Raw genomic sequence first — 13615 nt, 5'->3', positions numbered from 1 at the left:
TTTTTCCCGAGAAAATTAAGTCAAAATTCTAAAACAAAGAATTTTAGAATTACAAGGAGTAAGATAATTTTACCGCTCGAAAGCCATAGAAGGATCATAACACATATTACAACCATAGAGAATAAACTGTTCGATAAATCCTAGTTCCATGCATCTGATTACAATATCAATATGAACGCATTTTCTTCAAAGCAGCGCCTCGTTGACCAACCTGTCGAAATTCTGAAAAGAAGAGCCACCTGGTTGCGTTGCGCTGATTGCACTCCCCTTCCACTCCACCGCCCTCCTCCTCATCTCCTTTCCCTTCTCCCCTTCCATCAGTTCCCTCACCAACCTCTCCACCTCCTCTCTCTTTACGTTGCTGTCAATCTCCATCCCGATGCCCCACTCCGTGCAGGCATACCTACAATTAGTCTGCTGCTCGGCAAAGAATGGCCAACTTATCGTCGGCACTCCACCGCATATGCTCTCCAACGTCGAATTCCATCCGCTATGAGTCAGGAACCCTCCGATGGAGGGGTGCGATAGCACCGCCTCCTGTGGGCACCAACTCGCCAGCAGACCCCTCTCCTTGGTCTCGCTCAAGAACTCTTGTGGAAGCACAGTTGAGTCTCCTTTCACAAGGTCAGGCCTGATCACCCACAAGAAATCATGCTTGCTGTTAGCCAGCCCCCACGCGAACTCGATCAGCTGCTCGTTCGTCATCATCGTAATGCTACCGTAGTTCACGTACACGACCGACCCGGGCTCTCTCCCTTGGAGCCACTCCAAGCAAGCTGGGTCCTCCTTCCACAGGTTCGAGCTTATCGACGTTGTTGGGCTCGTGGTGATTTGGCGAGAGAGCAAGGATAAAGGGCCTATGGTATAGATAGGAGGGAGTATCGATGCCATCGCATCCAATACAGGACGTTCGAGTTCGTCGAAGGTGTTTAATATGATCGCCGACGCCATGGATGATCTCTGGGCCTCACGGTTACAGAAATGGAACATGATGTCCTTGGAGTCTAGCGTACGAAGAAAGGTTGGCAAGTCCCTCAGCCGGACATTCTTCATCCCTGATATCCAATCGATGGGTGTCTCGAGATATCCGTTAGTGAGATCACTGGCATCTGCGCACCAATTAAGAGAGAAGAACTGTAAGTATTGATGAATCGATATTGTGGCGGTATCTATTGATTTAACTTAAGAAAGTTAGTAACCTTTGAGAGGAAAGATGCCTCTTTCAATGAGATGTTGGTAGTGGAGGTAGCCCATGACGCCGCACGCACTAGGGGTCCAGAACAAGACCTCGGGGATTCGGAGCTCCTTGGCAACATCGAGTGTGAAGCTCATGGCCCCGTCGGAAACTATGCATGACACCGCAGGTGTAGGAGAGGAAGGGTCATTGAGCTCTGTGATGAGGTCACGGAAGGGGGGAATGCAATTTTTTGGGATGGAATCGCAAAGGGAGGGGATGTCTTGGGTGGCATCCTTGTCGGTCGGAGGGAGGCCGTCCGGGATGGACTGGAAGCGGAATTCCGAGAGGCTGTCGAGGGAGGAGATGGCTCCGGACCTGAGGAGGCGGTTTTGGTTGAAGTGGGTGTTGACAAAGGTGATGTAGAAGCCACGGGAATGGAGGAGCTTGGCTAGCTTTAGCATAGGGGTTACGTGGCCTTGGGCTGGGAAGGGGATGAGCACTGCATGAGGCCTCTCTGGAACCATGGAACCCATATTTCCTTCTTCTCGCTCCCTCTCCCCGCGCGCGCGCGTAGAAGGCTTTTTTTTCTTTATTTTGGTTGAAGAATGTAAAGGGCTTGGCTGTTTATGTGGTAGATGTAAAGGGCTTGGTTGCCGAGCTTTATATAGCCATTCGGAAGGAGCGTCAGCGTCACCTCTTTTGGTGGGTCACCAGCGAGCGGCAATTTAAATTGATCAGCACCTGTCCATAAAAAAATATCAGAAAGATATCGTGAGGAAAAGTATGAAACGTACCGAGGACCAGTTTGACGAGAAGATGGCATCATCTTACGTCTGAATTCCAGCCCTGGGTCGGGCTGCAGTGCGTGTATGGCCAGAAACATTTACAGAAAAAATAATCGAATGGCCAACTGGATTGCCTACTTTCATGTAGTTCGGCATTCGGCCGAATTTCTATAAATTGATTTGTTATTCATTCTGAATCTGTTTTGGATATTTTACTTTCTGTTTTTTTAGGATATATTTATATTTATAAGTATGTATGATCGATCTATTTTATATACATATAACTTTTTTTTGCACGTCAAACCATGACCGTTGGATTGAGATTAGGAAGTTCTTGATAACCATGTGGAGACGGAGAAGGTACGTTAGTTTGGACTCGAGGCCTCCTTTCGCGGTATTGGAAAATTAATTTCACATCCGTTTATCTTTTCCTTGAGCAAGATAAAGAGAGAGGAAGAGAGGGCTCCTCTCTCTCTATTGACCTGCTCCTTCGGCCAGCTCCTGTCCCCAAGCTCTCCTCAATCCTTTCCATAGATTGTACATCTTATTTTTTTTTATCATCAATAAAAGTAAAGGGGATTTAAGCTTTATTTTTGCAATTCTTCCATCTTCTTTTTTGGGGAGTTAGAGTTGAGCGAATTGTGAAAAATCTTCCTACTTTCTAATTGGATTACATATATAGCATACACTATCCATCTCTTGACGATGCCCTTGCAGGCTGTACAACCATCAAACACAGCAAGTCCATGAATATGTATCGTATCAAACACAATGCCTATCTTGTAATGATTGCCACCAAGGGCTACATAGCCTTATGGTGTAGCTCGCACATTGCAGAAAATCCTAGTTGAAGATAGGACTTTTGGGTACCTTTTAGTGGAAGTATTTTAGACCCAGCAAATGTTAGCTAGAAAGCAATTTACTCAATAATAGAGAAGTACCAAACACCTCTCCATTTATGGCCATCCATAGATATCAACGGAATATTGAAAACATGTTTCTCATTAGAGTTTCTTTCTATTCACCATTAGGTAGTAACAACTAGTTGTTTCTTGTGTAGATCAATATCCTCAGCATCCATAGGACAGGCCATTCTAGAAGCTCGCTTGAAAACCAAGGATCTTTCCACACACATGGAGCTTCCATCACCAATCGTCCATCGGAATGACCCAATCAATCCTTTGCTACTTTTACACAACCTTCCAACAAGTCGAACTTCTTAGAGGAAGATTTTAGATGGTCCAGTCATTATGAAAATTATATTTCTACATTATAAGTCCCCTCCAAATGTTGTGGGGCATGAAAGTTAGAGACCCCAACACCATCTTAAGTCTATTAGCTAGTGATCTTACTATCGGTTTATAAATAGTATTACATAATCTATACGTCAGAATGCTTACGCTTGGTAGGGTTCGGAAACCTAGACCACATGAGTTGCCTCCCAAGCATCTGGCATGTGAGTGAATAGAGAAGAAATGACATACAACTTTATACACATCCTGTTTTCCATTAGACCATGAACATTTGTCCAATCCCAATGACTCTAGTTCTATCTCAATCTTTGTGAGGACCCGTGTGGTCCTGTGTTTAGTTTTACATCGATTATTCGCCGAGGAGATGTTGGGTACTTATAGAGAGCTAAGAAACCAAAAAAAAAAAAACTTTCGGCTAGCCTTTTTGGGTGAGACACTGGGTAGTTATAATCTCATCCATACTGACTTCCCTACGTGGATAGTATTGTCCATAAGCTGAGAGAATAGTGGTGTTAGATCCTTGGAGGAAGCCCACCTTTTGTTTCAAAAAATGCAGAAAGGCAACAACAATAGAATCCTCCTTCTTCACTACTCTCCGAGTTCATAACCTGCAAAATTCTGTTCCTCCTCTTTCTAACACTATAAGAAAAATAAGATTTGGCAACGCTTTTTTAGGCTTTTACCGATACTTATAAGCGTCAGTCAGTTTTCTTTTGATGCTTTTAAAAGCGTCGCCAAAGGATCGGCTATGTCAGAGTGGAAAAAAGAATTGTCGACGCTTCTGGAAAGCGTCGCTAAGGCGGTTTTTAGCGACGTGTTTTAGCGACGCTTTTAAATGTCGCTAAAAACCAATTTAACAACACTTTAAAGCGTGTGTTAAAAAATTTTTTTAAAAAAAAATATTTTGATTCAGAGCCTCGTTTCCTCAATTTCTCCCCAATGTCCACCTCCGTGCTCCTCCACCGCCGCACGTCCTCCACCGCCGCCTGCCGGAAAATCCCCACATCCACTGCCCCCAGCACCCTTCTTCCAGATGATGGTCTAAGTCAACTTGGAAACCCCCAACCCCAAGCATCCTCCGCTCACCAAGCCCTCACCGTTTACAATCTCCTGCGCAAATCTATCCGTGGAGTGTTCAGCGATGGCAGAAGCAACAGCAATAGCAGTTGCCTCGCCCATTCTGAAAGTCGTGATCGGGAAGCTGGGTTCTAGATTTTGGGAAGAGCTGGGATTGGCACGGAGAGTCAACTCTGACATCGAGAGGCTGCAGAGCGTGCTGTCAACGATCGGTGATGTACTCGATGATGCCGAGAGGAGATCCATCCGCGACAAAGCTCTGGCTGGTTGGCTGAGGAAGCTCAAGGATGCAGCTTTCGATGCCGACGACGTGGTGGATGAGTTCCGGTACGAAGCCCTGCGACGAAGGATCCAGAGACATAACCAGCTGATCGGAATGGTTAGCGACTTCTTCTCTCCTGACAACCAAATTGCTTTTTGCTGTAAGATGGCTCAAAAGATAAAAACGATCAATAAGAGATTGGGCGAGATCACGGAAGAGAGGGCAAAATTCCATCTGGCAGAGGGGTCCACCTCAGGAAGGACTCCCGATCGAGAGACCTTCTCAGTTGTTATTGAGTCTGAGGTTTATGGACGAGGTGAAGACAAAGAGAAGATCGCAAATTTCTTGGCGAGTGCAGATAATAGGAGTGATGTCTCGGCGGCGTCGGGGGACTCGATCATGGGGAACATGAGGCCCTGGGGGCCGAGATCGAGGGCCTTCTTGGCCCAGGCGGCGGAGAGCTTCGGAAGGCGGAGGATGGCCGGGGTGCGGGTGGCGGCGAGGGCGCGGAGGCAGGGGAGGGCCTCCACGATGCCGCCAGAGCCGTGCTCCATGTCGACGACCACGTAGTTGTAGCCGGCGAGGCCGGTGATCTCGGCGAGGGTCGGGGAGGAGCACAAGAGGAAGAGGCCGTAGAGGGTCTCGCCGGCGACGAGGCGGGACTTGAGGATCCGTGGTTCGGGGGAGAGAGGGGCGGAGTCGGGATCCAAGGGAGGCGGCGAAGAGGCGGGCGAAGACATCATCGCCGGAGCCATTCTGCTTCTTGAATCCAGAGGGGGTTAGGGAGGGGCGGCGATGATGATGAGAAGGCACCTTTGATGGGTTAGAGAGAGAGAGAAGACGAGGAATGGGCGAGAAAGATGTGGGTAATACTACTGGTTAAATAGAGAGAGGAGGGCGGTGGCCGGGAAAACGGAAACCTGGAGAGAGGAGGGAGGAGGGATGAGAGAGATGAGGCTCGAGGGTAGAGAGAGAGACTGGTGTGTGAGGGTGGCTTCCGACGGGGGTGGTCAGAAGAGGGTTGGGATTTAACCTGGTGCGTTGGCTTCCGACGACGCTTTTTAGCGTCGTCTTAGGCCGGAGACTAAACCGACGCTTATTACCGTCGTCTTTTGCCGTCGGCAAATTTTGACGTTAGACCGAAAATTGCTTACAAGCGTCGGCAAAAAAGCGTCGGTAAAACCGACTTTTCCTGTAGTGTAAAAACAATTGATTGGGGATAGAACCTAATATTCCCATCTCCATTTTGTAGCCATTGAGGTCTTGATTTTTGTAGCTACAAAGTTTCTTTCATTCTCAGCAATTTTGTGACATTCACTAGGGTGGCACCTAAGTATCTGTAATTCATCCTCCCCAATTCTCTGCTTTGCCTCAATTTGCCAAGTTTGCTCTCTGAATATTGCCGATTGTCTTTTCCTAGTTGCAAGAACAACTCTGGTGGCACTCTGAATTCTCTCTTTTGTAACTTCTTTTGTTCCTTTCTTAGCAGTTGTCTTATTCTACGAGGAAGCCATACTTCTTATTAATCCTTTCAGTCTTCTTTGTCGTTTGGCTCAATCAATAAAAGATGGATGGTCCATAACAACCATTTCCATCACAACAACAAAAAAGAAAAATCCCCAGGGGCGCTTAACTTTTGAGAGACATTATATGTGGGAGACTGAGTAGCATGAATTTGCCATGTATCGTGGACAACCTGTTAGGACTCTTGCATGAACAATCAGAAGTTCTCAAAGCAAAAAGTATGTCGAAATCTCTTAGAGCCTACATGAAGGCTTCCAATCATTTGAAATCAAAGAGCAGGAGGTGCTTTTATGACATGAAAGATTCATGTTATTCTAAGTAGTCGGGAAATTATTTGATGTACCAGATCTGGTGGGCCAATCCAAATCCCGAGGCATGTATGCAGCTGATTATAGAATGAATTCTTTCTATGTTTTGATCTTGAATAGTTTATATAGAAGGAGTGTAATGTGGCGAGCGAGTATTGGATTGGTCCATTGGACCTAGTCCTATAAGCCCATGCGTAATAGTTTGGGAACAAGGGGATGTCAACAAAGACTTACCTCCGACGAGTTCTTCTGGCTGGATCAACAGCGAAATGCTCGAGATCCTTTGCAGTAATAAACTCAAAGTCACTCTCTAATTGAGGGATTCCAAAGACAAATCCTAGAGAGAGGGAAGAGCCCCTTTTATAGATGAAATTCAAGGATTAATCATGGAAGGATCGGCTCCTCAGTCTCCTCCTTCCGGCAAGATTGAAGGAGGAAGTTGGACTCTAAATAGGAGTCCTCTTCTCCCTCTTCCGTCTACAGGCCACATGAGCCATTACCCATGATAGGCTTGTGGCCCAAATCATGTGCAGGCTGGTCAATGGACCGAGCCCTCACATTGTTGCCTCCTTTAAATAATTTCACCTTTGAAATTAACATACCTCAAGTTTCAAAAAGTTGTGGATGCTAAACCTTTATCTTTTCTTTGAGCTCTCAAGTAGCCTCTCTTTCCGAATGATTGTTCCATTATCTTTTCATAAAACAAATTTGATACCGTAATACCTGATCCTTTCTGTCCACAATTCGTATCGAAAACTCCTTGTAAATCAAACCCTCATGAAGATCAATGGCTCATTATGCAACTATATGACTAGGGTATGGAATATATATCTTCAACATTGACACATCAAATATGCTGTGCATACTAGATAAAGCCGGTGGCAAAGCCATTCGATATGCCACCTCTCCAACATTGTCCAAAATATCAAAAAGGACCAACATACCTAGGGCTCAATTTGCTACGAACCCCATATCCCATCACACCTTTAGTCGGTGAACTCTCAGAAAAATATGATCTCCAATTAAAATTTTAACTCTTCCTTTCTCTTATCAGCATAACTCTTTTGTCGTCTCTGAGCTATACAGAGTCATTATTTGATCACTTGAATCTTGACTATAGTCTATTGCACTATCTCTAGGCCTAATAATTTTCTCTCGCCAACATCATCCCAACAAATAGGAGATCCACACTTCTAGCCATGCAATGTCTCAAAAGGAGCTATTTATATGCTTGCTTGATAACTATTATTGCACGCAAACTCTACTAGTGACAAGTGACTATCTTATGCACCTTCTAAATCCATGATGCAGGCTCTCGTCTACATCTTTCGAGCAAATAAGAGATCGGCACTTCCAGCCATATAACATCTCAAAAGGAGACATTTGTATACTTGCTTGATAGCTATTATTGTAGGCAAACTCTACTAGTGACAGGTGACTATCCAATGCACCTATTAAATCCATAACATAGGCTCTTAGTATATCTTCTAAAATTTGGATGGTCCTTTCTGACTGCCTATCAGTTTTGGGGTGGAAAGTTGGGTCGAAGCTCAATTTGGTTCCAAGGGCTTTATGAAAACCTCTCCAAAACTTTGAAACAAATCTATTCTTTCTATATGACAAAATGGTAATTGGAACTCCTTGCAACCTTACAATCTGCTTATATATAAACCCACTAATCTCTCTAAGGAGGAACCAAATTTAAATAGTAAGAAGTGTGCTGACTTAGTTAGCCGATCAACAATCACCCACACTGCATCATTATCCTATGAGGTTTTTGGCAAGCTAGTCACAAATTCTATAGTGATATGCTGCCACTTTCTTTGAGGAATGAGAATAGACTGCAATGGTCCAGCAGGTCTCTGATGCTCTGCTTTTACCAGCTGATACACTAAATACTGAGCTACTAACTAAATAATATTCTTTTTCATACCACTCCACCAAAATTATTTCCTTAGGTCCCGGTACATCTTAGTGGCTCTTGGATGCACCATATAAGCTGAATTATGAGCCTCCTCTAAAATTTCATTCTTTAATTTTGAAAGTTTAGGAATACACAATCTGCCACCGAACCTTAAGGAGCCATCCTCATATACATAAAGTTTGGATTGGACACCACACTCTACTACTTCTCTTATCTTCTGCAATTTTGAATCCTCTTTTTGGAATGACTTAATTCTCTCAATTTGGGTGGGATGCATTGTAAGATTAGTAAATCGAACTTAAGGATCATGGAATCACTCCTCAATCTCGTATCTCTCTAAATATAACAAAATGTTTCTTTGTGTAGTGATTAGCGCCACTAATTCATTCGAAAATTTTCTACTCAAAGCATTAGCTCTGAAATGATAATTGATAATTAGATCATAATCTTTTAATAGATCCAACCATCTTCTTTGCCTCAAATTCAACTACTTTTGAGTAAAGATATACTTTAGACTCTTATGATCCATAAAAATTTTGCAATGTTCACCATATAAACAATACCTCCATATTTTTAAAGCAAAGATCACAACCGCTAAGTCCAAATCATGAGTAGGGTAGTTCAACTCATAGGCTATTAAATTCTCATTCTGCAACAAAATACAATAAGGCTCTTACAAGATGCATCGCTATAGATGGTGAAACCTTCCATCCCAGATGGAATAGCCAACACCAGAGTTGTCACCAATCATCTTTTTAACTTTTAAAAACTCTATTCACAATCTTCCATTTATTCAAATTTTTCTTACTTCTGAGTTAGATGAGATAGTGGTATGGCATTATAAGAGCATCCCTCAACGAATCTCTGATAAGATCCTGCCATTCCCAAAAAGTTGTGCACCTCGGACACATGAGCAGGTCTACTTTACTCAACTACTGCCTTTGCTTTCTTTGGATCGATAGAGTTAGTATCTTTGGAGATCACGTGTCCAAAAAAGATGACACTATTTGATCAGAACTCACATTTCTACAACTTACCGTAAATCTTTTCTGTAAGAGTTTATAATATTGTCCTCAAATGTTCTTCATGCTCTTGTAGGCTCTTTAAATAGATTCAAATGTCATCGATAAATACTACCACAAACCGATCCAAGCAAGGCTTGAACATCCAATTCATAATGTCCATAAAGGTTGCAGGTGCATTTGTCAACCCGAATGGCATGACCAAGAACTTATAGTGTCCATATCTAGTTCTGAAAGCTATCTTCGGTACGTCTTTAGCCCTTATTTTCAACTAATGATGACCGTAGGGAAGATCAATTTTTGAAAGGATTTGTGCCTCTTGCAACTGATCAATCCTCGATAAAGGGTATTTTTCTTTACTATTACTATATTTATTTTTCGGTAATTTGTACAAAGCTGGAAATTGTCATCTTCTTTTTTGATGAACAATGCAGAGAGATACACTAGGCCTGATGAAATTTGTCCAATAGCTCTTGCAATTATTACTTTAGCACCCTTAACACAACTAGAGCCATCTGGTATGGGGCCTTAGAAATTGGTCTGGAGCTAGGGATCAAAGCAATGAAGAACTCAATCTCTCTATCAAGAGATAGTCCCGACAAATCCTCTGGAAAGATATCAAAAAATTTCTTCCCAATAGAAATATCCTCTAGCTTGAGCACTTTCCGCTGGGTGCCCATTACTATGAATAAGTGTCATTCACCACCTTTTCAAAGGAGTCGCCTAGCTTGTATGGCTTAGATTATTTTTGGCAAAGGAAACATCCTATTTCATTTTCCGACCTCCAATACTCAAGATATAATCTTTTCAGATAGAGCTAACTAAAATAGCATCTCCACTGGGATGGAGACACAAAGTTCAACCTCTAATGGCATAGGAATCATTGCATTATTTTCTCTAACAAAATGATACAAAAGAATGAGTAGCTCTATGATCAAACAAAATACAGGCATGGGTGGATGAGACTCTAGTCGTACCTGTCACATATCATAACCCATAGCTGCAAATCTATCTCAAACTTAGATAGGCAATCCAATCTCCTACGATCACTAGGCATATATCAAAAATAATAACTTAAGGGTCAGATCCAAATGCTTGTGACCATAGAGTTAGAAGCACTGGCATCCTTTTCCGTAAGGGAGTAGACTCGCCCTTGAGTTCTAGGCTTTCGTTGCCCTCCTCATTGTTGTTGTCCATCCTGAGATGCTCGATTTGGTGGAGCTTCTTGAACAAGTTGAGATACATGTCGTCTGTCGCTTGCTACTATTAGGGCAGATGACTACCTTGTGGAACACAAAAAACAATTCTCATTCAGCCATATCTATAGCATTTTACAACATCCTTGCATTGAGTTTATCACTCGTAGTAGTTTGTTTCTTGGGCCTTGATTCAGTATTCTTGTCATGTTGATTTGGAGAACCATTTTATCTATTCCTCTTTTTCATAATTCTTTTCCTCTCTTCTTGAGTATCATTCATGCCCCTTTTAACCACTAAAGCTTTATTAACCACATTCTTGTAAGTAGACAACTCAAAAGTGGATACTTGTTTTCTGATTCGGGCTTTAAGTCCTCTTTCAAACTTCTCAGCTTATTCACCTTAATGTTCCACATGTTCTGAAGCATACTTAGCTAGCTCTTCAAACTTTGCAGCAGATAAAGCGACCATCATGTTCTCCTACTTTAATTGGGTAAATTCTCGAAACTTCTATCATCTCATCTCTAAAGAATATACTTGTCACGAAAAATTTTCTTAAATCCTTTCCAAGTTAAAGGTGCAACATTTTGCCCCATCTTTCCTCTTTGCACATTGCACCAAGTATCTGCTTCTCCTAGCAGCATAAATGTAGCAAATGTGACCTTGTCCTCCTCAGGGAATGCATCCACTACAGGAAAAGTCGGTTTTACCGACGCTTTTTTGCCGACGCTTTTTACAAGCGTCGGCAATTTTCGGTCTATCATCTAAATGTGGCGACGCTTGTAAAAAGCGTCGGCAAAAAACGACGCTAATTCATGTCGGTGTAATCGCAGGCCTAAGACGACGCTAAAAAGCGTCGTCAATCCCTTTTCAGAAGCCATCCTCACGCTGTCGTAAAATATTTCGGGATCGCAGGCCTAAGACGACGCTAAAAAGCGTCGTCATTCCCTTGTCAGACCCCGTTGTAAAATATTTCGGGATCGGACCCCCATGGGGCTCCTTTTCCTTGCCATGACCTTCTCCCCCCTCTCCCCCCTCTCCACCCACCCCTTGAAAAACTACTCTCCATCGCCTCTTCTCCCCTCCACGGGCCGCTCAAAACCCCTCCCCCTCGCCGCCCTCCCGCTCCAGCCACGAGAAAGCCAGCTCCGCCCCGGCTCGGTCGCCGGATCCGGCAGCGGAAGCAGGGAGGGGAGGTGCGGAGGGTCTGGTGGCCGGATCCGGTGGTATTGGTTGCGGATCTGGCGGCGGACTCCTCTCGTTTGGTTGCGCATCTTTGTTCGGGTTCTTGTTGATGGAGAACTGCTGGAGCGCGAGGATCAAGGCGGAGAGCCCCTGCCACAGCGCTTCAGCTTCAGGCATGATGATGAACTGGTGAGGCTTTTTGGTTTTCGAGGCCTCTTGATGCTTGGCTATGGTTTTTTGGATGACTTTATCCATTTTTGGGGGGTCTTTAAGTTGAGATTGTTGCGCTTTGATCTGTTTAGAGAGTTATACTTCAATTTAAAAAGATTTGTTGCTTGCTATCAGCCAGCTAGTTTAATTAGAAAGTTTCATGATCATTTATTTTGCCTGCGTGCTTGAGTTGTTTGGGTCTTTCGATTTTCTTGGGCTATAGATTTGGGCGGTGATCTTGCGAAAGGTTGCTCTGACTTCTCGTAGCGAGGATGAGATCTTGCAATCTTCCAAGCTGAGGTGCTTCAACTTCAGTTCCACCATCCGGCCATCCGGCCCCTAGGGCCTCATGTTCCCCATGATCGAGTCCCCCGGCGCCACCGAGCTCGCCGTTCTGCTGTTTCCCGCCGCGCGGCGTCCGCGGGTCCGCCGACACAGTGGTGCGCGCCTCCGCCTACGGCATCGACGATGGCTACCTGGCGCGGGTTGACGAGGAGCTGCTGGTGATGTGCCAGGTGGAGACGGCGGCGGGGCTGGCGGAGATCGAGGCAATCACCGGCGTCGAGGGGGTCGACGTGGTGCAGATGGATCTGAGCGCGAGCATGGGGCATCTGTGGGATCTGAGGGATGCGATGAAGGAGGCGGAGAGGAAATTGGGAGGAATCGAGGCTCTGATTCAAAATATTTTTTAAAATATTTTTTTTTAAAAAAAATATTTATAACGACGCTTTAAAGCGTCGGCGAAAACCCAAAACTGGTTTGGGCTTTCCTGACACTTTAAAGCGTCGGCAGATGTCGTTTTTGCCGACGCTTTTATTAGCGTAGGAAAATCCCTGTTTTTACCGACGCTTTCCCTTAGCGTCGGCAAAAACCGGACCCACGCCCACCTGCCCGACGTCTGACCCACGCTTTGGGATGCGTGGGCTGAAAATTCGCCGACGCTTAAAAGCATCGGTAGAGACCAAAAAAACCGTCGGGAGATATCCTTTCTTTTGTAGTGATCTCATGGCATTAAAATATTTTTTTCATCTCATTCAGCTAGGTCTTAGCCTCAAAAGGGACAGAAGTGCCTTTAAAAGCTGATGGTGCAAATTTCTTAAATTCTGTCAAACTAAAATGATGCTCTTGCTGAACTCTAACCCCCTACTGCTACTAAGGAAACACCTACTCCTAATGCTGCAACTGCTGCTGGTGCACCAATTGTTGCTACAGCAACTGCTGTTGCATAAATTATTATTGCTGCTGCATAAATGGTTGCTGCTACTCCATGAAACTCTGCTGCGGCTGTTGCTGCATCTCCATCATTCTTACCATATCTAATTTGAAAGCAGTTTGTTGCTGCATCATTGCTTGCATCAGCTGAGAAGCATAGAGTGTTTTCCCAGGCTGAATTTAAGGTTCACACGAGGTTCCCATCTCTGGAGTTTCTGTCTCTGAAATACTTCTAGTGGGGTCGTTGGAGTGTTCCTACTAATGCGTACCCCTGGTCGGCAAGGGTGGAGCACCTTCTTGTTGTTCAGAGGATGCTCAAGCAATGAAGCCATCAGCAAATTAGGTCAGCTTTCTATTATGCCCATGTCCACTCCCTCACCCCATGTCAACCTACACGAGTTATTTTCATCATGTTAAGATTGCTTCAATATCCGGAGTGTATTTAACAAGTCATAACTTGTGTTTTTATTTTTTTATTTT

The 13615-nt window shown here is 44.2% G+C and overlaps 2 protein-coding genes across 2 annotated transcripts; both read right to left on the bottom strand.

Moving 5' to 3' along the window:
• Nucleotides 1–1827, bottom strand: LOC103699677 (7-deoxyloganetin glucosyltransferase-like). Its single transcript, XM_008781683.4, has 2 exons — nucleotides 1200–1827; nucleotides 1–1109 (listed from the first exon to the last, which is right to left on the bottom strand). The coding sequence occupies exons 1-2, from the start codon at nucleotides 1708–1710 to the stop codon at nucleotides 187–189; spliced, it is 1434 nt and encodes a 477-aa protein (XP_008779905.2). The 5' UTR covers nucleotides 1711–1827; the 3' UTR covers nucleotides 1–186.
• A 3032-nt stretch (nucleotides 1828–4859) lies between these two features.
• LOC120111707 (4-hydroxy-2-oxovalerate aldolase-like) lies at nucleotides 4860–5309 on the bottom strand. The gene has a single exon (XM_039129566.1). The coding sequence runs from the start codon at nucleotides 5307–5309 to the stop codon at nucleotides 4860–4862; it is 450 nt and encodes a 149-aa protein (XP_038985494.1).
• Between the last annotated feature and the right edge of the window lie 8306 nt (nucleotides 5310–13615).

Source organism: Phoenix dactylifera, chromosome 8, assembly GCF_009389715.1.
Source record: "Phoenix dactylifera cultivar Barhee BC4 chromosome 8, palm_55x_up_171113_PBpolish2nd_filt_p, whole genome shotgun sequence".
NCBI lineage: Eukaryota > Viridiplantae > Streptophyta > Magnoliopsida > Arecales > Arecaceae > Phoenix > Phoenix dactylifera.
The sequence above is the reverse complement of the archived record's forward strand: the minus strand, read 5'-3'. Positions and strand labels throughout refer to the sequence as shown.